Below are 25061 nucleotides of genomic sequence, written 5' to 3' on the forward strand. Positions count from 1 at the left end.
GGGGACCTGGCCCACAACCCAGGCGTGTGCCCTGACTGGGAATTAAACCAGTGACCTCTGGTTCACAGGCCAGTGCTCAATCCACTGAGCCACACCAGCCAGGACTTCAACATTCTTTTTTTAATTAATTAATTAATTAATTTTTATTAAAAAATATTTAAAAAATTTTATTTATTTTCAGAGAGAGGGGAATGGAAGGAGAAAGAGAGGGAGAGGAACATCAAAGTGTGAAAGAAACATCGATTGGTTACCTCTTGCACGCCCCCAACCAGGGACCAGGCTTGCAACCCAGGTATGTTCTCTGACCGGGAATTGAACTGGTGACCTTTTGGTTCACAGGCCAGAGCTCAATCCACTGAGCCACACCAGCCAGGGCATAATTAATTAATTTTTAGAGAAAGGGGAAGGGAAGGAGAAAGAGATGGAGAGAAACATCGATGTGAGAGGGAAACACCGATGGGTTGCCCCCCACATGCGCCCTGACTAGGAGCTGAACCCCCGACCCTCCACCCTGCAGGGTGACAGCCAACCAACTGAGCCACACAGGTCGGGGCGGCACACCTTTCCAGGTGCCATGTCTGCAGTAGTATGATTCTCTGTTGTTGCAGATTTGGCCCTCGGAAGACACCAGGGCCAGATTGGCCTGGGTGAGAAGAAGTCTATGTTGCTAAGCCCATGCATGATGTACTGTTGCCACCATGACCACTTTGTTCATGAGTCCACTGAGCAAGCACTGGGGTGGCCGGGAAAAAGGCTGGCCGGTATCCACAGAGCACATCATTTTGTCCACCTGGGTACTGAGAGTCTCCTCTGCAGTGGACACCGTTCTGGGAAATTCATCCACATTCCTCTTTCCCAAACTTCTATAAACAAACTTCCAATGCTGTTCTTCCCAAGTCATGACTATTGAGCCAAATCATTAGCAGTTTCTTATGAATCAATGTACTTCTGGCCATCTCTCAGGCCTATCAGAATGGGCAATGGACTATATCTATCTATCTATCTATCTATTTATTTATTTATTGTATTTTTTTCCGTTATAATTTATCCCCTTTATAGCACCCTGCCCCCCACAATCACCACACTGCTGTCTGTTTCCATGAGTCCTTTTTCCTTTTTGCTTGATCCCTCCACTCCCTAACCCACCCCCAGCCCCCAGAGCTGTCAGCCTGCTCTCTATCTATGTCTGTCTCTATTTTGCTTTTTAGTTCAGTTTGTTCATTAGATTTCTCATATGAGTGAAATCCTATGATATTTGTCTTTCTCTGACTGGTTTATTTCACTTAGCATAATGTTCTGTAGGTCCATCCATGCTTTCACAAAAGGTAACATTTCTTCTTTTTTTATAGCCGAGTAGTATTCCATTGTGTAAATGTCCCATAATTGTTTTATCCACTCATTTACTGATGGACCCTTGAGCTGATCCCATATGTTGGCTATGGCAAATAACACTGCAATGATGAGCTGCATCACTTTAAATAGTTTCTGCACAGCCAAGGTAAGCATTAATACAACGAAAGGCAACCTACAGAATGGGAGGAAATATTTGCAAACCAGATATCGGATAAGGGGTTAATATCCAAAATATATAAGGAACTCCTACAGCTCAGTAGCAAAAATAAATAAATAATTCAATTAAAAATGTGTAAAAGACCTGAACAGACATTTTCCCAAAGAAGATATGTGCATGGCCAACAGGCACATGAAAAGGTGCTCAACATCACTAATCAACAGGGAAATGCGAATCAAAACCCTCATCTGTTAGAATGCCCATCATTAAAAAGGTAACAGATAGATGTTGGTGAGGATGTGTAGAAGGGAACCCTTGTTTACTGCTGGTGGAATGTAAATTGGTGCAGCCTCTATGGAAAACAGCATGGAAGACCCTCAAAAAATTAGAAATAGAGCTACCATATGATCTATCAATCCTACGTCTGAGAATATATCCAAAGGAAATGAAAACAGGATATTTATTTATTTTTGTTTCTTTTTGTTGTTGTTGCTTTCTTCTTTTTGAAAGCAGGATATTTAAAAGATATCTGCACCCCCACATTTATTGCAGTATTTTTTATAATAGCCAAGACAAGGAAATCTAAGTGCCTGTGATTGGATGAAAGGATAAATAAAATGCAGCACATATATACAATGGAATATTATTCAACCGTAAAAAGAAGGAAATCCTGTCATTTGTGACAATGTGGATGGACCTCGAGGACACTGTGCTGCTAAGTGTAATAAGTCAGTCAGAGAATGACAAATACCGTATGATCTCAGTTATATGTAGACTTGAAAAACACTGAATTCATAGGAGCAGAGAGTGGAATGGTGATTGCCAGGAGCTATTGTGGGGTAGGGGAGATGGAGTGATGTTGAGCAAAAGGTACAATTTTCAGTTATAAGATGAATCACTTCTGGAGATCTAACATATAGCATGGTGACTACAGTTAACAATACTGTATTTTATATTTTCAAGTTGCAAGGAGAGTAGATTTTAAATGTTCTCACCACCCACATCAACAAAACAGTAATACTGAGAGGTGAAGGATGTGGTAAGTAACCTTACTGTGGTAAACATTTCACAACATATACGTGTATTAAGTGATCACATGGTACATCTTACACTTACACAATAGTCTATGCCAATTATATCCCGATGAAGGGGGAAAATTTTTTTAAAAGAGTGGACAATCTGCCCTGGCCAGGTGGCTCAGTTGGTTACAGTGTCATTCCAATACACCAAGGCTGTGGGTTTGATTCCCCATCAGGGCACATACAAAACTCAGCCAATGAATGCATAAATGAGTGGAACAACAAATCGATGTTTCTCTCTCTCTCTCCCCTTCTTCCCCTTTCTCTCTAAAATCAATAAGTAAAATAAACAGAAAAGAATGGACAATCAGCTGTACTGCTCAAGGTTCTGCCCACTTGGAGAATTTTCCCTTGCCACTGCCCTTGGGGTCGCCCATCAGTGGTACTGGAATGCTGCAGCCATCTACTGGCAGATTGTGTAGAATGACCTATAAACCAGGCTTGAATTACTTCCCCCTCAGTCAACTGGTCAAACGAACATTTCAGGAAGTATGGACACGGTTGAGAGAGAGGAGGCCAAGCTATAGGACTTGGTGTCAGAGGAATCGGAAGCGCTTGCTCATGCAACTTTTTGTGCTTTCTGAAACCACCTGAGCTTCGAGCTCTAAAATCCCATTTCTACTCATGGTGACGCACTGCAGCACAGGCCCAACCTAGAGCTTGATGAGTCCGACAAACACCCAGTTCCTTATAGAAAACTGAGGTCACGTGGTCACCAGTGGTTCTGAGAATTCAGTCTCTGAGAGGGCCTGATGGCAAGCCAAAGGAGAAAGGTTATCAGAAGAAGAAGGCATGGGTTTTCTGCAAAACCCTAGAAGTCTGCACAGTGATTGTCCTATTGGTGCTTGCCAGAGACTCCGCACAATGTCACTACTTCCCACAGACACTTTAATATTATTGGATCTGCTGGGTAGAAACACCCAGTTGGAAGAATAGCTTGTACTGCAGCCTGGACTCATTGTACAGTTATCAGTTGCTCTGATCCCCACACAAAATGGGCAGCCGTATGAGTTACACAGTAAATAAGTCAATGTAACACACACATATGTAATATAAATTTCATAGTCCCAAAGAGTCCACCAAACATTATTTTTAGAGGCGGTCTGTGCAAGGTGCAGCATCAGGTCTTTTACCTTGAAGAGGATATCTTTCCATGAGGTGTCCAACCTTTTGGCATCTCTGGGCCACACTAAAAGAAGAGGAGTTGTCTTGGGCCACACATTAAGCATGCAAACACTAATGAAAACTGATGAGCCAAAAAAAAAAAAAAGGTTTTATGTAAATTTATGATTTTGTGTTAGACCACATTCATAGCCATCCTGGGCCACATGCAGCCCACCGACCAAGGGTTGGACACCCCTGATTGAATTTCTAGAAACTTCACTGAGGTTTTACTTTCCTAAATTTTCATGGGAGTACATCTCATATCTTCTGATTTTCATATGTCTTACTAAGGTATTTGTAGTACTTTCTGCTTCTTGCTCATCAGATTCAATTGGGATGATATCATCAGTGTAGTGGACCAATGGACATTGTGAGGAATGGTAAGATTGTCAAAGTTTCTAAGTATTATGTTATGTCAAAGAGAAGGAGAAATTACATGGCCTTCAGGCAAGACTGCGAAGGTGTACTGCTAGCCCTTCCAGGTAAAAACAAAGTGCTTCCGGTGGACTTTGCAAATTACTATAGAGTCAAACACTTGATAGGGCAATAGCTGAATACCAGAGGCCAGGGGTTATGATGCTCTACTTCAGTGAAGAAACTACATTTGGAACAGCAGCTGCAGTTGGAGTCACTGACTGATTAAGCTTACATAATCCACAGTCATTCTCCAAGATCCCTCCACCTTCGGAACACAGTCAAATAGACAAATTGGGATATGAGAGATATCACTGTAACTGCGACTTTTAAGTTCAAAACACTGACTGCTGCAGTTCCCCCTAGAAATTACCCCTTTGGGATTTTCCCCAAAGCCAGGGTTGTTCTGGCACCTTGTTATCATTGAATTTAGGCCGCAGGTAAGTGCAAATTTAAGTCAGCCAACCAAGTAGGATGTTAAAGTCCCTTCCAGCGGCATGGGCTAATGTTAAATGTACAATTTTTGGTAAATGGACCCAGCTTAATAAATTGCGCCCAATGCAACATTACATTCTATCCTCCTTGGAATAACATCCTCAGAATCCATTCCCACACATATTCCCCCAGGTTTCTGCCAGTATTCCCTAGCAAAAAAATCTTGTTATTCTTTCCATGTATAAGGAACTTCCTCCTGGGTCTTAGCGTGTGCTGTACCCTTAGGCCACGTTGAGATTGGACATTATTATGGGTCTAAAGGTAACGGGGGATGGTTGTGGTGGGTCGTGGGGAGAATAGGTGTTCCCTTGCAAGGCAGCAGAGAGCTTCCATGACCGTCCTAAAAATTCTCTTGCTTTTTGCAGCCATGGGGCTAACTGTGTGAAAACCAAGCACAACGTTTAATTGTGTGGGTCACAGAACCCCATCTTAATTGAATTCCCAGCCCCTTCACATTTCTCATGGGAAAGGCAGGGCAGTGGATGGGGAGGAGTGGGACCCTGAGACTTAATAGTGCTTTCAAGACCGAAGATGCAAGTGAACAAACCAATCCCCAAAGCCTCCCTTTCAGAATACGATTCCTGATGCCACTCCTGTTTTCAGTTTCTCAATCAGTCTGGAATGGCTCTTATCAGGAAGGAGAAATGATGACAGATCCTGTCCTTCCCTAGCACCTTCAGAGCCATCTCAACCCTGTTGATTTGATCCTGGACATCTGGCCTCCAGAACTGGGAGACGATACATTCCCGTTGTATGTCACTTGGTGTGTGATCTTTTGTTACAGCAGCCCCCTGCCTAAGGCTGCAAGGAAGGAAAGAGGCTGCAACTCCTCCAGCTTAGCAACCTCCCAGGAGAAACTCAGTCTGAGGCGGGCAGATCCTAGCTGGTGCTGGGGGTCTCTGAGCTCAGAGGAGGGTTTCCTGGGGCTGAGACCCAGACCTGTGAAGAGGAGGAGGGGCACTGGTTGTCTGGTGTTGGTGTCTCAGAGGTGGGATGCAACAAACCTGCTTTTGTAAGTATTGGGAGATCTGAAAATTGGATTCCACTAGTGCCATGGAAATGAGAGGCTTGCCGTGAGGGTGAGGAAGCTCCTTATGGTGATGCTGACAGGAAGAAGCATTTCCCTCCTTCCTCCTTCAGCCTTGCAGTCTTCCTCCAACATCCTCTGTTGGCAGAACCTAAACTTGGAGCCAGCTAGCAAAGCATGAACATGGTTTGCAGAGTCCCCACTCTGAAACCATGAGGCAGAGGACAGCACAGTGAGTTGGGACCCAAGAGACAGTATAACAACTTAATAATTGGCATGCTCATTCTCCGGCCCAACAACCCTCCTCTCCTGGGGCATGTACCCTCTCCTCTACCCCCGAGAAAGGACTGCATATTTCCACTTGATCCATAATAGCCAGAACTGGAAGTGACCCAAATGTCGACCAATGGAAAAATGGATAAGTAAGTCATGGTGAGCCCCACAATGGATACTTAGCAATGAACAGCAGGGAAAAAATGACACAGACAGCCACATGGGTGGTGTCACAATACTGGTATTTGTTGGGTGGAGGCATGAAGGATTTTTCTGCCGTGATAGAAATGTCCTACAGCTTTGATCTGAGTGATGGGTTCACAGGTAAAAAAAAACTCAGATGTGCACTTTCTTTCACGTATGCTATCCCTCAATAAAGACACTTGAGCGGACTTTTAGGGCAGTGAAATTACTCTACATGATGTTGTAAAGTTGGATCCATGTCATTATACATTTGTCCAAATCCACAGAACACACAACCCCAAGAATGAACCCTAATGTAAGCTGTAATTAATGATAACATATCACTATTGGCTCATCCGTTGTAACAAATGTCCCACACCAATGCAATATCTTAGTAACAGAGGAGACTGCTAAGGGCAGGGAATGAGGGATACTATAGGAGAACTTTCTACTCTCTGGCCAATTTTTCTGTAAACCTGAAATTGCTCTAAAAAAAGTATTAATTTTTTGTATTATTCTATTAGTTGTCCCAATTCCCCCCCTCCCTCCCCCAGTTGCTCTCTCCTACCCCACCCACCGCACCTCTGCTCCCACAGTCAATCCCCACCCTGTTGTCCATGTCCATGGGTCCTTTATACATATCCCTTGACTAGGCAGCTCAGGGCAGACCTGGCAGCGCCACATCATCGGGATCCCAGGCTCCTTTGATGTTGCTGCTCTGCCATCCTCAATAGCTAGCTAACTTCCATTCACTGGTCCAGCATGGCTCCTCCCAGCCCACCATCAAATTTGTGTTCCTGCTGGTGAGAAGATGGAGCAGGACAGGGAAAGGCATTCTCTGTTTCTTTAAAGGCACAGCCCAAAGGTTGCCCCTCCATTCACATTCCACTGGCCCCATCTAGGTGCAAAGGAGGATGGGAAATATATCTATAGCTATTGTTACGTAAGAACAAGAAGACCTATATTGGGGACAAGTGACACTGCTACAGGTGATTAAGGAGGGATGATGAACACAGACAAGTCTGGAGGGGGGTTGCTGTAAGTAGGAGCAGAGAAATGGGGAGAGATCTGGGAGGCTTTGTGGTTAGGAGTATTTTGAGTGATGGAAGCTATAACAACATGCTTGTCTACCCACGGGACTGACCAAAAGGGACAGGAAGAGAGGTACAGAAAAGAGAAGGAAGACAGAGCAGAGCAATCCTTGAGTGGGTCACGGGGGTAGGTCTTGGTGCCCAGGTAGAAGGGCCGATCTCAAGGGACTGTGGCTCACCCACGGGGGCTGGGCCAGGGGAAGGCAGAGGGTTTGGGGCAGAGCTTCAGGGATGGATTTGACGGTGGGGGAATAAATTCTCTTCTGTTGCTTTCTGCCCACTCAGTTAACGGAACAAAGGCCCGGAAAGACCAGAGGTAAGGAAAAGGTGCATGGCCCTCACCCGGGAGAGCCAAAGAACATACTGACTCAGGAGTTCCCAGGGCAGGCTGGCTGTGCCCATGGGTCCACTTGAGGTTTATGTGTGGTCGTTCATTTAAAGTGCACACTGGTTGCATGCTTTGTCTGGTGTGGCTCAGTGGATTGAGCGCCAGCCTGCAAACCAAAAGGTCATCAGTTCGATTCCCAGTCAGGACACAAGCCTGGGTTGTGGGCCGGGTCCCCAGTAGGGGGCATGCGGCAATCCTTGCCATTTCTCTCACATATGTGTCAATATTTCCCTCCCTCTCTCTCCCTACTTTCCCCTCTCTCTAAAAGTAAATAAAAATTCTTTAAAAAAATAATAAAGCACATAGTGGTTTCAAGGGCTGGGCACCAAGGGAGGTCTACTCCATCTGGGCACTGAAGCCAGGAGCCAGACAGGCACTTGAAGGTTGCTTGTCACATTAGACGAGGGAGACGCTCCAGCGCCTGCTCCACTGCTGGAATGAGGAGTCCAATGATGGCGATAACCCGGAGCTGCCTTGAAGGCCAGCAGGGGCAAGAGGAGCAGGCAGCAAGGCCTGGAAGGGGAGGGAGGAAGAGTTGGCCTACTGCAGGGAACGAGGGAGATGGCAGAGAAGCCATGCTCAGTAAAATGACAACAGTTCCTCTTTGTTTCCAGGTTTTTATTTGCCTGTTATAATTCTGATATTTATGTACATATATATATTTTTGTTTTTTTGTAAAGGGCTCATCAACAGACCAAGCAAAGGCAGACAGGGAGACAGGGGCTGCTGGCAGGAGCACAGCAGAGCTGGGAGAACCCATCTTTCCTTTTTTTTTTTTTTTTTTAATTTTTCCTGGGATGGGATCATCAAAGCTAATTGCTATAAAACCTAGAAACCACCTAGAGACTCAGACATCTGCCTACACACTAGTGGCATATGGGGAAAGGGCAAGGGTAGGAACTGTCAAAGTCATGGTGTATTTACATTCCCAAGGTGGGCAGAAGGGAAGGCTGAGGAAGGAAACTGTTCTGACCGGGGGGTGGCAGGGCTGCTAAGGGGTCCTAGAGTGTGGTAGCAGCTGGGAGAGGCAGGGGCCAGGGGCAGTGGGAAGGAGGTGTGCCCACCGCATACCCTGGCAGTGATGGAGGCCACTTGGATGTTGTCTGATGGGTACTGAAGGCAGCGTGTGTATGGAGCTCCTGAAAGCCAGCCACGGGGTGCGGTGGGCAGCCAGAGGAGGGTGATACTGGCAAGTGGGGACTCTGCGCTCTCCACATGGCCTCCTGCACCCGTGGCCAGCTTACTCAGCACCCATCCCGGTTGGAGCAGAGATGGCAAAGAGAAGAGAGCAGATGGTGGGGACCCAAATTCTATCCTCAGTCCCAGCCAGGCTGGCCACAAAGTGGCCGGGGAAGAAGGTGCCAGTCCTAGTCCTGAAAAGATCCCACCAGGCTGCATCTGGGAGACACCTGTGGAGCCATCTCCACTTCCCCTCCCCGACCACCACGGCCTCTGTCTGCCCAAAGGCTGGCAAGGCAGCACCTGAAGGCTCCTGATGTTTGAGCGATCAGCCAGCCCCCGAGCTGGAGCAAAGCAGCGTGTGCCCAACAAGGGGTGCAGCTGGGTTTTGGCAATAAAGTGGGGTGTGGGTAGTCATAAGGGGATTAGGCAGTGAGCTCCTCTCTTCTGCTCCCAACTCAAGCCTCCCACTGGCCCAGGGCCAGAGGGTGGGGTGTGAGGCCTGGTGGCGACAGGAAGGGGCCTCAGTCCCAAGGTCAGGGGCCCAGAACAGGCATCGGGCTGCGGGGTCTTGGCCTCTGACTCCACTGTGGCCCGCCCAGCCCTGGGCTGCACCTTGCCTGGCTGGACCCCACTACTCCAAGGTCCCTGCAGGGTTGATGGGGGAGGCAGCCCCTGAGCTGTCGTTGCCTCCTGCTGCCTCCTTCTCCTTCTTGCCACTGTACTGGCCAATGAAGGAGCCGTCCTCGTTGAACTGGACGTCCACACTGCCCCCATAGTCAGCCAGGCTGTCATCACTGCCCAGGGGCTTGATGTCTCCATTGAGGGATGGCTGGCTGCTGCCAAAGGCCTTCTCCTCGTTGTCACTGCAGGGGCAGAGGGCGGGAGGGAGTGGGAGGCTGCCCAGTGGAGCCCAGCAAGAGCTGACAGGTGCCGGCCTCCTGGAGGAAGCCCGGCTGGGAGGCACGGTGGCGCCCCAGTGGCCCAGCTTCTGTCCGCTCTCCGTTTGCTCTGGGTGCAGTGAGGAAGAGGTTCTCATCCTTGACACACATCTGGGAGGGCAAGTGGCACGCACACCACCAGAAGGGCAAGGGCTGAGTATACCCAGAGTCCTGGCAGATGTGAGGGAGCGAGTGGTACTCAGCCTGGGGTGCTCAGGGGCCCTGGCTCCTTGCCTGTAAGTGAGCCACACAGGAGCGCCTGCCCAGCTGTTAGGCGCTCCTTCCAGAGCTCACAGGGGAGGAGTTGGGAAGGCGACAGGCAGGCCTAGAAGCTGGGTGTCAGAGTGCACAAGAGCTGGAGGTGTTGGCTTGTCTCTGAAACAAGGAGCTGCCAGGTCAGAAGGCTGGGAGAGTGCAGAGTTTGGCAAGTAGGGGCCAGTGGCACTCCCAAGCACACGGTGTCCACAGGAGGGTCCCTGTCCTAGGGGTCGGACAATATCTTCCCACCACCCCTGCCTTACCTCTCCAGGGACCTGATGTCACCCGGCAGCACAAGGGAGAGAGAAAGACAGGGTCAGATACGAAAGCAAGGGTGGCACTGCTGGGCAGCTGGCTGGCAATGCTTCCACCCCCAGCTCACCTGTACTCGCCGAAGGTCTCGTCCTTCATCGGCCGGGCCTCGGAGTCCACCTGGGTGTCCTCCTTATCCTTTACTGAAGACACACAGAGAGGAGCCAGCTTCTTCTCCAGCCCCAGCCTGTCTCTGGACACTGGGCCCCATCCCCCAGCAGGGGTCATAGGTGAGGCTCTCCCTCTGTGCTCTGAGCGCCCCCAACACCGTGTCGGCAGCTCTCAGAAGCCAGGAAACTTTCAAGGGGGTAGCACTCATCCCACACAGGCCTGGCTGCCATTTCCTCTGGTCCCCTGCCTGCCCCCAACATGCCCATGCCATCTTGCTTGAGGCTCAGGAGGAGACAAAGGAGGACTTGCGGAAGGGATATAGGGTGGCCCAGGGTCAGGGTTACCTGAGTACTTGCCACCCTTGCTGCGCTTGATAAAGCAGAGAATGAGCAAGATGAGGAGCAAGAGAATGATGGCGCTGACGAAGCCAATGAACCAGCCCTCGGTGGCAAAGCCGGGGGGAGGGAGTCTCACTCGGCCTGATGAGGAGAGCCCATTCCGGGGTGAGACAGGGGCCCTGGGCACTGCAGACCCTCAGCCCAAGCCCATGCCACCAGGTTCATGGCTTTGTGGGCAGGCCTCACTTTTGTCACAACCCCTCTGCCCTCAAGGAGTGGGCAGTGGCAGGGGCAGGCCTGGCCCGCAGACACCAGAGGGTCCGGTGGGGGGTAATGACCTGGGGCTGAGGTGTGCGTGTAGCTGACACTTGAGGGGGACTCTCTGGAGCACAGCGGGCAGGAGGGGAGACCTTCTGACAGAATGATTGCCTTAGAGACAGTTAAAATAAAAGGATACTAAAATGGGCCATTGCAGGGGCCTGGACTTCTCTGCCATGGACCAAGGGGCACCCAGATTCTGGGAGGAGAGAGGAGCCATGGCATGGGGCCTGGGGCAGTGGTGGCTGAGCCAGAGACAGAAGGAAGCTTCCTGGGGCCTCACCAGTGCCATTGGTCTTCACAAACATTTGGCGCAGGAACATCATCTCCTTGAACAGGCGAATCTCGTAGGAAGTGTCAGGCTGCAAGTCCCACTGTGTGTAGGTCCTCTGGCTGTAGTTGACATACTGTGGCAGGAGGTAAGGGGGCATCTTCTCATCTGCAGGGGTGAGAGGGGAGCAAGGATGAATGGGAGCGCTAGGCAGCACCCTGGCTCCGCACCGCCCCCAGTCGCTCTGGGCCCAGAGCACCTCCCCCCGCAGAGGCCCCATTTGCGCTCACCACCCTGGGCTTTGAATGAGATCTGGAACCTGAAGTTGCACTGGCCCTCCTTGGGGATCCAGGAGACCACGCTGTAGTTCTCGCCAGCCATGGCTGAGATGTTACCAAAATCTGGGGTCCCTGGGGAGCGAGAGGAGGGTATGGGACCTTGAAGCAGCTCAAGGTTCGCCCTCCCGGGCCTAGTTGCCTGGCGGGACCTCCTTAGCCCTTCCACCTTACCAGATAGGGCCATGGTGCTTCCTTCCCGCACAATGGCCTCGCCAGGGCCCTCCTTCGTGGTGGCCTGCAGCTGGAAGCGGTACCGCAGGTGGGGGCTGAGGTTGGTCAGGTTGTGCATCCGGAGATCAGGGTCCGAAAGGTTGAAGGACAACTGCTCCTTACCCCCATCATCCACTGCAAAGGCAGGCAAGGAAGGAGTCAGCTTCGGCGGATAGCTCTACCCACATCCCTGCTCCCTTCCGTCTCCTGGTCAGGCTGGGCTGGGCCTCTGGGCCCACAACATACGTACATGGGTGGTAGGAGAGCACGTAGCCAGTGAGCACGCCATTGTGGTTGACTGGAGGTTCCCAGTAGAGCAGCAGGCTGGTGTTGGACTGGCACTCCAGGTGCAATGCTGCAGGGTTGTCAGGCACTGCAGGGCACAGAGACGAGTAGCAGGTCCTCACCCAGGCTCACTCTGGGACAGGGAGGAGGGGCTGGGACAGGGGTGCAGAGTGCAAAGCTCACCTCCCTCTGGGGTATTGAAAGTCGTCTGGCTGGCAGGCCCCAGTCCCCGGCTGTTGAAAGCCTGCACCTCCAGATGGTAAGAGCTATAGGGCTGCAGGCCTCCCAGGATGGCGCTGGTGGTGTTGGCGGGCACCACCACATGGCCTCTGTAGACATACCTCTTGCTGTTTCTCCTCTGACCGCCCTCCCACCAGTATGTCACCTGCAGGTGGACAGGAGACACCCCATAGGGGCGGAAGGCATCCAGCAGCGATCCCCGGTACCTGCTACCCACTGCCCCAATGGGGACCCTTTCCTCACAACCCAAGGACCTCCGGAAAAGCGGCTGACAAGTGACAGAGGCCCACCTCCAATCTTCTCTCACTCTTGGTGGCCTCCCACCTCCCCCGGGGGATCACCTTAGCTTCCACACTTTGGACCCTTACATTGTATCCGCGCAGGTGGCCCTTGACCTGGGCTGGATCCACAGGCAACCACTTGACCAGCACGGTGCTCGAGTTGAGGATTTCGATGTCATCTAGCGTAGGTCTTGCCTGGGGACCTGGAAACAGGCAGTAACACGGACGAGGGCCTGTGGCATCCTGAGGCCAGCCCAGAGCCCTCCCTCGGGGGGGAAGATGGGTTTGGATGCTCTATGGGGGACAGGCAGTTTGAGGGGCAGGGCATTTGTACGGCCTCAGGGTGTCTCCCTGCAGACTGTTTCTTAGTTGCAAAGGCGAAAAGTAGAAACTACAGGGAGGGATAACCAGAGAACGTTTTGACCAGGTGATCAAAATGAACATCTGGTAATGTTCCACATTCAAGGGCAGGAAAGCAGTGGAACAACTAGACCCGAATGTGGGATCCTGGACTGGACCTTGGACTGGGGGAAAAGACAGCACTGACTGATAACTGGAATACTGGCTGCCAACTAGAGAAATGTATTGATGGTAACTTTCTGGACTTTCATAATGGCACTTTGGTTATGTAAGATTCAGACAACATTCTTACTCCTAAGAGATGCACTATTGAGAGGCGGGGACTGGGTGCACAGTGGGAGAGGAGTAGGCTGTGAAGAAGGCACATGCAGGCTCCCACACCCGCTACTCACAGTCTTCCCCAGAGTAGCCAATGGTGACCTGGGGCTCGGGGCCTTTGCCCTGGCTGTTGATGGCCTGGACCTTGATCTCATAGGGCACAAAGGTGGAGGTGTTGGACACCACCAAGAAGGGATCGCTCACGGTCTGTTCCTGCCAGGTCCCTCGCACCCCCTCAGGGCGCCACTGGACACGGTACTGAACCTGGGGGGCATTCCAGTCCATCCACATGAGTGGCTGCAGGGGGCGAGCAGGAGGGGAGGTGGTCAGCCAAGAGCAGCTCCTTCCTGTGACCTGCCCCCCTTCCCCTGTGACTCAGCCTCACGTCCCCAGTCATCCTCTGGTCTTTAGCACAGCCAGGGGGAGCAGCAAACACATGGGTCTTGGCCTGATGTCCAGGGGTGAGCTCAGGCCAGGCCCCCTCACCTTCCAAGTGATGACCATATTGTTGGTCTCATTCCCTTCCCCCTTCACATCCACGGGGTTCTTCTCCGGGGCTGAAAAGTAACATGTGGTTAACACATCAATGCTGCGGGCTCCTGCTGAGGACCCCATACCCCCTTCCCTGCTGTTGTGAGGATAAGCAAGAGACGGGGTGAAGGGCCCTGGAGAGAAGAAAGGCAGCCATGGTAGACGAACCAGTTGCTGGCTGAGTTGGCCTGGTGGCCTTGCCTGGCGAGCTGCAGGGACAGACTGGGGGTTATGAGGCACAGAAGGGGAGGCAGGTGGGCCTAGCTTGCTGGCGCTCACGGACAACATAGGTGTAGGCACTGGCCAACAGGACCAAGCCTGAGGACCAAGGAAGGAATGGCCCATTCTGACCCTGGAAAAGCCAATAGCCCTGAAGAAACCCCGACCCTCCGCTCCCTCTGGAAACCTGAAAGCAGAGGAGCTTGGGCACATTCACCTCTGCAAGCCCTTCTTACAGAGCCTAGGGACTCCAGCATCTGAGGCCCCCTCCCAGGAAGCTCACCTGCCTCAGGTGTAACCACAGTCTCAGAGGCCGGGCTGGGTTCCCCAGGGCCATATCTGTTGATGGCAGTAACTCTAAAGGTGTAGTGGACATAAGGTGACAGCTTGAGGGTGGTGGAGGTCTGGTTTCCAGGTACCTTGCCCAGACTGTGCCATTTCCCAGGATCCCTCTCCTTGTCTTCGAATTCAATGTCATACTCTGCCAAAAGAAGTGAACCGGCGACAGAGTTATCAGCGTGTGGCATGGGGGAGGGGTAATAAGGATATAAGTCTGGCTCTCCCCGAGGGAGCGCCCCAAGCAACTGGCATTCTCGGACTTGCATGAGGAACCGTGAGCCCCAGTCAGATGGTAGTCATGGAGCCAGGGCTCTGAGGGCGGACTATCTGGGGGTGGCAGTGGGGGAGGTAGTGGCATCATGCTCAGGTCTCTTACTCTCAACAGGGGAGTTGTGATCATCAGCAGGTCTCCAAGACAGGCGAACCTGGTTCTGCTTCAGCAGGTGACGATTGGACACCTCCAGCTGAGGCACGGGCCCAGGGCTTCCTGAGGGCCACGGAGGGTGGGTTCCCTGGCCCATGCTCGAGCCAGGAGGCCCACCCCCAAGCTCAAAAGCGCCCTGTGATGTGAATTTAGGCCCCTGTGCTCGAAGGCTTGTGCCCCCCATGCCTCCAGGCCGCGAGCCTGCCACCGCCCTAGGACTCACCCACCACCAGGAGTTCTGCCCTGCTTTCCACCACATCCAGCTTTGTGCTGGCCACACAGCTGTAGTTGCCCTGGTCACTATAGCTCAGGTTGGAGATGACCAGGCGCCCATGATTTATGATGTACCTGGTGGGAAGGGGAGGGAGGGATGCTTGTCCTTCTGTTCCCAGTGAACCCGCCACTTTATGTCATCTATGAAGGGAGGCTCATTCCCTTCCTTCTCCTGCCAGGACCTTCTCCCTCAAAGCAGGGGCGCTCCCCCATGGGTAAGACCAAGAGGTCTAGACATTCTGCTTTTCCCACACTACCCCCTTCCACCGAGCCCTGGCTGGGACTGGGCCCGCACTTGTCACCATCCCCAAGCTCCTGGAGGCTGTGACCGTCTCTGCGCCAGGTGATGCTGTGCTGCAAGGAGGTATCAAAGGAGGCCTGGCAGGTGAATGTCACTGTTGAGCCTTTCTTCGCAATTGTGCTCTGGGGTCCCTGCTTGATCTCAGTGGCATCTGAGGGCAATGATGGGAAGGGAGGGTCACTCTGGTCCTCCAGAGACCCTGACCATCCCTCCTGGCAGTGCTAATCGCAGGGGAGTGGTCACCTAACCTTTGACCTGCAGGTTCGCCACAATGGTTGCATTGTTTTGGTCATTCATAACGTGGCAGAAGTAGTATCCTGTGTCACTGGCACGGAGGTCTCGAATGCCCAGGGTCCCGTTGGTGTAGGGGAAGAAGCGTTCATCCTGTAGCACGGTCTTTCCTTCCTCGTTCAGCCTAGCACAAGCAGAGTGGGCCTGACACAGAACCCACCGATGTGTTCCCCCCCTGCCCTCCCTGGCTTCCTAGGCCAGAAGATGGCTTAGACCACCCCTGCTGGGGTACGGGCACTTACCACTGGAGATTGGGCACAGGAGCTCCGAAGGCCTTGCAAAGAAGGTAGGCAGTGCTGCCCTTAACTGCCAGATAGGTCTCGTTGTCTGGGGTCAGGATCTTGGCCGGCAGCTCTGGAGGAGGAGTCACAGGAAACAGCGCAGGGGCCAGATTCAGGCCTGGGCAGGGGAGCCCTGCGCACCTTGCTTCCCTATGCCCAGCTCAGTCTCCCGCCAGGCTGAGCCTCTCTCTGCCTCGGACGTGCTTCCCTATCCAAGCCACCCAAGCTTTACCAATTATTCAAGGCCCCCATGACAGTCTACCCCTTCCTGAGAGCCTTCCTAGCCCAGCCCCCATCTTCCCTGAGGCTCCAGGAGAGGAGCCACCCTGCTGGCCTTGGGCACATCCTGGTCAGGGTGACACGGAGTGGGCCCGACTTCTCTCTGAGGCTGCCTCTTCATCTGCCCTTCCTCCACACCCCTTCCCTGCTGTCGCGAGGATAAGCAACAGATGGGAGATGGGGTGAAGGGCCCCAGAGAAAAGAAAGGCAGCCGTGGTAGACGAACCAGTTGCTGGCTGAGTTGGCCTGGTGGCCTTGCCTGGCGAGCTGCAGGGACAGACTGGGGGTTATGAGGCATAGAAGGGGAGGCAGGCGGGCCTAGCTTGCTGGCACTCACGGACAACATAGATGTAGGCATTGGCCAGCAGGACCCCGTGCCGGTTTCGGGCCTCACACTGGGTCACCATCGTGTCGCTGGGCTGCACGTTGCTCAGGATCAGGGATCCATGCTGGATCCGGTACTTCTGGTCCTTGGCCAGCTCTGTGCATGCAGCAGGTGGGTCCGAGGGCCAGAGCAGAGCAGTAAGCCACACAGAGGCCCCTCCTCACCCTCCTCTTCTTCTCCCATTTCCCAGGGCTCTCCATGCTCCCTACCCCTACCCGAGGCCCTCTCACCCTCCACAGGGATCCCGTTGATTCTCCAGGTGACCTCTGGTTGGGGCCTGCCCTGCACTTGGCAGTCCAGGCGGGCAGTCTCCCCTGGTCCATACAAATGGCTCTGGGGCTCGTGCAGCCAGTATGGGGCAGCTTTGAGGAAGGGGAGAGTTGCCCTGAGCCCACAGCCTGCAGCCAGCTCTTCCCATCCCTGCGAGTCCCCAGACTGTGGTCCCCAGAGATTATTTTTGGGAGCCTTGCAATGGGGCAGGGGTCAAGCCCAGCTTAGGCACCATACCCTCCACAGTGACATAGTAGGAATGCCGGTCACTGCCCAACGAGTTCTCAGCCACACAATGGTACTCGCCGTCATCCTCCTCGCCCACATCCAGCAGGTGCAGGGTCTTGTTGTGGTTCTGATAGGTGACTCTGTTGGCTGGCATGGGGCCACTTGGGCGCAACCACTTGATGGTGGGCGTGGGGCTGCCGGAGGCCATGATGTAGGGAGGCCAAGGAGGAGAGTGGTACAGAGAGAAGATAGGGCTGCTGAGCCCCGCTCCTTGACAGAGACCCTGCCCGACCGCACCCAAGGCTCTTAGACTCACAAGCCTTCAGCGATGCACTCGAGAACCAACGGCTGTCCCTGCAAGGCCACCAGGTGGCTGCTGGCATTGGTGGGGAAGAGAAGGCGTGGCTTCCTGTCGATCATGCTGTTGGCTGTGAGGAGCGAGGGAGTGGGTGACTCTGGACACTTTAACGAGCCTCTAGGGTCTCGGTTTTCTCCTCTGCTACATGAATGAGGGAGGACCTCATTTCTGCCCTTGCCACCTAAGAAGGGGTCTGGACAGGGTTGAGGTGGGAGCCAAGCTCCTCCCAAAGAAGACCAAGGTCCTCTGATCTAGGGGGTGGGCGGGACCTGAGGGTGAGAGAGGAGTGGGGGTGTGTCAGAGCCTTTGGGACTCACTGGCTTTGACACGAAGGTCAATAGGTTCCTTTTGAATGATTGTCCGAGTGCCAGGGAAGTGAGCATGGCAGATGTAGTCTGAGTGGTTGTCCGAGGTGAGCACATTCGCAAAATAGAGGTTGCCATTCTGGCCCATTGTCACCCGTTCGTCCTGTTTGATGTGCAAGATCTCTGCGGGGGTTGGGGACACAGAAGCAGAGGTTAGGACCGCCCTCCACGCCCCATCCAGGAAGACATGCCCGTTGGCACCCCCACTCCAGGCAGCAGCCCCTTGTGGGCACCCACTGCTGTTCATCCAGTAGATCCGGAGCGGCTCTGCACTGGGTGGAGGGTGGCAAGGCAGAATCACTGACTCCCCTTCCTCTACCTCGACAGGCTTTACGGTCTCCTTTGGCCACTTGGGGGCACCTAGAAGGGACAAAGAGGCCGGCAGGATGGGTCCCAACTCTCCTCCTGGTCAAGACAGGTCAAGGCAGGGGAAAGGTGGAGGAATAACTGACGGTGTGAGAGGGAAGGTCACATAACGGGAGGCGGAGACTTTGGGTTCTTTCTGGGCTCACGGTTGAGGCTGGCACTTCACGCAGGAGAGGATGGACAGGCCAGATGGCTCTAAAGGGTTAACCCTCCACGATTCTCAGCTCCCACCCCCAGGACAGGACAAGGATGGGTGGGGGGAAGGCTGACGTGCAGCAGTGGGGGAGGGGAGCTGTGGAGGATGTGGGAATCACAGACCCTTCCATCATCCTGACATAGAAACCATGGCAACAGTTCCCAAGGTAACCGGAGGTGCAGAGAGAGGAGAGAAGCGAGCTTGGGAGGCAGAAAGCTCAGGGAGGATGTAATGCGGAGGGAAAACCCCAGGGAAAGGGTGACACAGATAAAGGCAGAGCCAAAGAGGCCAGGTTGGAGATGGGGAGAAGGAACAGGGGGGAGAGAAAGGGGAACCAGAGGGAAGGGGACAGAGTGGTGGGAGAAGTGGAGAGAGATGACCCAAGGGTGGTGCAGAAGGAAATGGGACCACAGAGGTAGAAAGGGAACAGAAGCCCAAGCCCAGGCAATGACTCAGACAGAGACAGGGCAGGCAAGAGGGAGGGAGGACGCAGGCAGAGAATCAACCCTCCACCCACTCTGTCAGCCAACAAGCTTGAGCCCACAAGCTCCCACACAAGGCCCCTGAGACCTCGTCCAGGACCCTCTCATGTGCCCCAGGCCTTTCTCCCATCCTTGCAATGCCTCGCACCCTCAGCCATAAGCTGGATCTCATGGGACATGGCAGTGCCCAGCTTATTGCTGGCGAAGCAGCGATAGGTGCCCTGGAACCTCTGGGCAAAGTTGCTGTTGTTGCCGGTGATGGTGAAGTTGCCAGAGTGGGGCGCCTGGTACACGGTCACACCCGGTTCCTCCTTGGGTTTGAAGTGGATGCCATCCCGAGTCCAGCGGTACCTGTGGGCGGAAAAGGACTCAGAGGACTGAGGTCTTGGAACCTGGGTGAGGAGCTGGAATAGGCCAGAGGCAAGGGCAATAGCAGCCAGGGGCCCCCGGGATAGTCCAGGACAGGGCAAGGACCGAGGGTGATGAGGGAGATCTGAGGCTTCTGGGCTCAGAGGCTGGAAGGCCTGGGAGGCATGAGGATTAGAGGTTGAGGTCAAGAGTCAACAATAGGGCTTAGAGGGTGCAGGTCACTCACTGAACTTCGGGTATGCCACTGGCCTCACACTTCAGGCTGATGTCATCTGTGGGGAAGACAACCAGGCGCCGTGGAGACTGTTCCGTGATGACAGGTGGCTGCATCACTGGGGACGGGATGGGGAGAGTGGTGGTGAGGATGACGCCACAGCCTCAACCCCTGTCCCATCATGAGAGAAGCAGGGTCTGGAAGAGCCCCTAGAGGCTTCAGGGCCACGGGGGTCGGGGAAGAGGTCGAACATGCTAGAGAGACCAACAAGCTTGACCATAGGCATGTGGGGCGTGAACAGAGAGACAGAGGTACAGAAGAAATGTACAAAGAGACAGAACTGAGAAAACAGCAACAAAAGTTACAAAGAAAGATGTCTATAGGAGATGAAGCCAAACAGAGGGGCAAAGAGTGTGGAAGAAAAAAAATAAAAGAGGTAACGAAAAACCAAGGACACAGAAACCAAGAAGAACAAAACCCTCACAGGGAGAGAAGGTAAGAGAGAGGAGCACCAGGAAGCAGTGGCAGGAGCGAACTAGATAAGTCAGGCCAGGGCAGTGACCGAACAAAGCCCACACAGGTCAGAGGGAGGGAGGGGCTGAGGTGGGCCACCGGCTTGAGACGAGGGCCCCAGAGCCAGAAAAGACAGCAACCAGCACAAGGCACATGGCACACAGGGAGAGGGGGACTTGCTGGCACCCCCTCTTTCCCTCCTTCCCTGACCTTCCAGAAAACACTTCCGCACTCCTCCCCCAACTTACCGTGGTATCCTTCATCTGAGAAATCCAGGCAGCAAGGGAGAAAGTGGAGAGAAACGCTCACACACAGTCCCAGCAGGGGGCCCGACGGCAGGGGAAGAAGCAAGCATGTGCGGACCCCCTGGGGAAGGGGGGTTTGGGAGAAGAGGCTGTGGTGGTGTAACATGGCAGGGGAGGCACATGCCAGTCTGGAGCTGTGGCAGGTCGAGACCCAGGACAGGACAGAGCCCAGATCACCGACTTGGGGGTGGGGCCGTGCCTGAGGGGAGCCAGACCTCAGTGCCAGAGGGCAGGGGGAGAGAAATTCGTGCCTTAACAAGGAGTCCACTTTGGATAGACACTTGCATCTCCCTGGCAAGGCCTGCAGAACTGACCTCCACCCCACCCAGGATGCCTTGGAAAGCTGAGAGGCAGACAGCCCGCAGCCAATGCACCCTCCCCTTCTCCAGCGCACTTCCCTCCTAATCCAATTAGTACAGCTCAGTGTTTTCAATTACCCAGGCCCAGCCTTCAGAACCCAGCTGCCCCCTCCCAGTGAAACCCTCCCAAAGGCCCTGCTGTATCTGAGTTTCCAGCGCCCATAGGGCTGATACAGCCTTGGTTTCCTCCCCTTCCTTCCTCCGGGTCTGCCGCCAAGCTCCGTGGGGCTGAGGCCAGAGCCACTACCCAGCTGCAGGACTCAGCCCAGCACTGGCCAGGGTGGCTGTAAGGAGTAGGGACAGGGTGGGGGCACAGAGCGGGGAAGGGAGCAGTTGGCTGCTTCTGAAAGCTTTGTGTCTGCAGAAGACCTCAGTGTAAGAGTCCCCAGGAGAGAGGAGGGGGCTCCCTGGGGACACTGCAGAGAGCGCCCTGAGCTGAGGAGGAGCCAGTGCAGGCAGCCCAAGAGCAAGAGACAATGACAGGGACTACAGGATAGGGAAAAACTGACTGGGTGGAGAAATCAGGAAGAGACAAAGGGGCCTGGAATGGCTGGGGAGTGAGCTTGAGCTGGAGGCCATATTGTATCAGGGTTAATACTAAGTGCCGGCCAGTGGCCAGGGCAGCCTCGGAGCTGCCACGGTCTTTGGCCTACTTTGCTTTCCTCACTCCTGCCTTTCTCCAAATTTTCCCTGCCTCTCCATTCAAGACACACCCGCCAGATGGCCCAGCCTGTGTGGTAGCAGGGTAGGCCGATGCCCAGGGTAACACCTGAAAAGCAACTGAGAGGAGTAGGATGAGTACATGCGTGTGAATGTGGAAAAGTGTGAGAGTGGGCACATGCGTGGATGCCGCAGGGTGTACTGCGGTATGTTTGTGAGTGTCCACCAATGTATTTGTATAGGGCTGTGTCTTGCCTGAGTACATCCGAAGGCTGTGTATGTGCATGCTTGCATTCCGTTTACAATTTTGTGCTGTATACTCGCCTCTGTGTCTGTGTGGATGACTATTCCTTTGTGTCTAAACCCCTCACTTTTGTGTGTGTGCATGTGTATGCATGTCTGCGTGCCACCTATGGGTCCTCTCCGGGTCTCTGCCCCTTCTGTATCCCTGTGCCTGGCTGGAAACAGGTGGCTTGTCTGGATCTATCCATGCATGTATCCGTGGGCATCTGTAGCTGGGGAAATCTGCATGGGCGTGACTGCATGGACCTCCACGCGTGTATCTATGGGGGCATCTCCAACCTTTGTTCTGTCAGCCTCTCACCACCTCCTCTAAACCCTCACTGTCCCCCAATGCCAGGTGCCTGCTAAGCCTACCTCCTTTGGCCCCTGTCGGATTCCTCACTCCTAGTCCTCAACTCATCTCTCAGGGACACTGACCTTTTGCAGGTTCAGGCTCAGAGACAAAGGTAATAAGGTGGTGGTGGGGGGGGGGATTCAAGCTATAGAAGGAGCAGGCTCAAGATACACAAATGTGACTCTGTGAAATGACCCTCACTGAAGCCCAACAGCCACTTACAGCAGTGTTTACATCTCCTGTTCACACTCAGGAGAAAAGACCATCCCCGTAACGTACCCCCCCGACACAACCAGGTACATGTGGCCCCACTCACATGCATACAAGACCCACTACAATCAAAAGTTAACAAATACCTACAGACCTTTGCAAACCTGACCGATAAGCAACAGTTCTGGTGACTCACAAACTTACTCATACAGGAAATCAAAATCACAGTCAGGACCCATACTTAGTCAATCATAGCCACGCACATCCGCATATACAATTATACAGCCTGTCCAACTCACAAGCATACACAAATACTCCTGGTCGGTCACAACCCTCTAGCTACACTCCCAAACTACCTCCACACCTACCTGTGATTCCCCACAAATGTAATGCTCCAGCAGCCCCACCCCCCAGACCCACCGCATAACTACACATCAAATTGTTAGGATCCAGAAGCTTGCTGGGCTTTTGCAAAGTGTCTTTTCCTGTCTCAGTTCACAGGGCTACGTGGACCCAAGATGAGATTACCCATCAAATGAGATCAGAACTTGAATCCAGGCCTTTGCACAAGATAGTTGAGCAATGGGGACAGCCCCATTTTCTCGTCTGTCACGCCCCTAGGGGAGGGTGTGTGGGGGGGAGGGGGGGAACGGAACAAGGGAGAGCACAGAGGTGGCCTAAGGAGGCCGTCCGGTGCCAAGCCCGCTGTCCGCGGTGCTGAAAAAGGCCCAGCCTGCTTGCGCCTGTTCCCTGTCCATGGTGCTGACACACCCGTGCCTTCCATCCTCTTCTCTCCAGAGATACCCAACGTCCTCGGTACCTCCTGCCCACTCCGTGCCCAAGAAAGGAGGGGTTAGGGTCCGGAACCGAGAGAAGGTGAGGAGTTAGAAGATAAAGAGGAGCCAAGCGCGGCAATGAAGGGACACGCCAAGGCTCCCTCCAGCTACTCACATTCCTTGGGGATCTGGATGAGCAGGCAGGGGCTGCACAGGAGGAGAGGCCACAAGTACCGCAGCGCCACGGCCATCTTCCTGGCGGCGCTGGCGCGGCACAGCCGGCCTGACCCGGCTCAGGCTCCGGTCCAGAGGGAAGGGGGCTGGTGGGCGGCTTGGGGTGGGAGCTGGGGGTGGGGGCACTGGGAGAGGGGAGGAGGGAAGGGAAAGGTGAGGGAGAAGAGAGAACGGACGGCTGTTAGTGACTAACATCTGGGCGAGCCCGGGCTCCTGGCCCCGCCCCCAGCCCCGCCTGCCGCTGGCCATTCCCCCATCCCTCCTTCTCCCCCAACTTCTCAAAGACGAAGCACTGGCTGGGCCTCCAAATTGCTTTTCATTCCCTTCTTATTCTCTATCTTTGCCTTCCCCCATCAACTGCCTCTCCAGCACCAACTTGTTGCCCGAACCAGCTCCCCTGGACATACCACAGGCCACTCTGTGCATGTTTTTTTCCCATGTGTAACTCAATGCGCCAGCAAACAGGTGCCTGTGGGCATGAGTGTGGATGTGGGTCTGCATGTAGACAAATGTGCACAACAGTATGTATGTGGCTGTGTGTGCATGCAGGAGCACATTTGTATGTGCCTTCTCTGGGAAGGGGCTTCACTCAGGAACATGTGTGTGTCTTTCTGTATCTGTGGGGAGTGCATCCTCATGTCTGCTATTTTTGTGTGCACACCCAAGTATGGGAGAACTCTTGTCACAGTCTCACTGCCTCAGAAATGGGTTTAAGAACCTACTGATACCTGCATGTTGTTCAGGCCTAAAAAGGTGGCAGGGGGTGGGGATCTTGGGAAGCAGAGACAGGGAAGGAAGGAAAGGGGCTCGAGGAGGCTACATTTCACAGAACAGGATGAGGAAAATGAAAAAAAAAAAGGGGGAGAAGAAAGTCTGCCCTTAGGAAGTGACAGGAGGGAGGGAGGGAAAGAGGGAAAGACCTCTCTGCTGTCCCTCAGACCCCCAGGGGGCAGCAGAGGCGACTGTGGCTTCCCCACTTCCAGATGCTCCAAACCAGGGTCAGGGAAAGCCCTGGGACAGTGTTTCTGACTCCTTTCCAGTGTCTGGCAGGCTCAGCTTCTGAAGAGGAAGCAGACTCCCAAGAAGACAGACCACTCGGACTCCATACAGGAAAAGGTGTGGGAAAGGCAAGTGGTGACAGTGCAGGGCGGGGGGGCAACAGCAGGGTGCTGGGGGGCTGGGAACTTGGGGGCTGGAGCCTGGGTGTGGAGGCCCTCACCGAGTCCATACCGGGCATCTTCCTTGTGCCAGCCAGGACCTTACCAAGGGGCGGGGGGACCAAGCTTCATCCAGAATGCCAGAGAGGTGGGCAGGGAGGCCTGGAATGCTGTGCTAAGGCATCTAGACTGTCAGGAGTCAACCAGGAGCCACAAATTGGTTTTGTGTAAGGTGACCTATGAAGAGTGGCAAATGCAGATTTCCTGGAGAATGGACAGGGAAAGTAGATGGTGGTGAAAAGCAGTCAGCTTGGAGTTTTCATACTCCCCCACCCAACGCTGCAGGGGGAGGTGGAGAAGCACCAGAGCGGGTCAATATGGATGGGCTGGAGGCCAAGGGAATGACTTGGAGGAGAGGAAGTGGCAAACACATGGCCAATTCCTAACTTGCAAGAGCTGAGCTAGGGCCCAGAAGGGAGGAGCAACAGCGGACCTGTTCTACCCCCACCTCCCTCCACAAAGCCAGTGCAAGCAGGGTGGGCCTCAGGCAGACTGGGCCTCAACTTCAAGGCCTGTAGGAAGCAGTAGGAGACTCAGATCAGAGGGCAAGCGATCAAACAGCAGCCTTGGGAGCTCTGAGTGCTCTGGTCTTAGG

The 25061-nt window shown here is 53.7% G+C and overlaps 1 protein-coding gene across 1 annotated transcript; it reads right to left on the reverse strand.

Moving 5' to 3' along the window:
- Positions 1–8276: 8276 nt before the first annotated feature.
- On the reverse strand, positions 8277–23393 carry L1CAM (L1 cell adhesion molecule). The gene is made up of 28 exons (XM_054578115.1): positions 23191–23393; positions 20317–20331; positions 19568–19673; positions 19121–19323; positions 18166–18288; positions 17881–18051; positions 17522–17633; positions 17215–17399; positions 16938–17069; positions 16660–16803; positions 16005–16116; positions 15720–15886; positions 15466–15622; positions 15121–15245; positions 14850–14960; positions 14418–14615; positions 13871–13941; positions 13459–13681; positions 12794–12909; positions 12369–12570; positions 12151–12273; positions 11862–12035; positions 11643–11762; positions 11365–11520; positions 10770–10904; positions 10385–10457; positions 10266–10277; positions 8277–9669 (listed from the first exon to the last, which is right to left on the reverse strand). Exons 1-28 carry the CDS (start codon positions 23264–23266, stop codon positions 9438–9440), a joined length of 3774 nt encoding a protein of 1257 aa, XP_054434090.1. The 5' UTR covers positions 23267–23393; the 3' UTR covers positions 8277–9437.
- Between the last annotated feature and the right edge of the window lie 1668 nt (positions 23394–25061).

This window comes from Pteronotus mesoamericanus, unplaced genomic scaffold (assembly GCF_021234165.1).
Source record: "Pteronotus mesoamericanus isolate MK-2021 breed Mesoamerican mustached bat unplaced genomic scaffold, CSHL_Meso_final contig_493, whole genome shotgun sequence".
Lineage (NCBI taxonomy): Eukaryota > Metazoa > Chordata > Mammalia > Chiroptera > Mormoopidae > Pteronotus > Pteronotus mesoamericanus.

Coding starts and splice junctions, on each gene's coding strand:
- L1CAM (XM_054578115.1), bottom strand. CDS start 23,266: ATGGCCGTGGCGCTGCGGTACTTGTGGCCTCTCCTCCTGTGCAGCCCC. Junction 14,961..15,120: donor GGCAGAACTCCTGGTGGTGG/GTGAGTCCTAGG, acceptor CGTGGCCCTCAG/GAAGCCCTGGGCCCGTGCCT. Junction 12,274..12,368: donor TTTCAATACCCCAGAGGGAG/GTGAGCTTTGCA, acceptor TGTGCCCTGCAG/TGCCTGACAACCCTGCAGCA.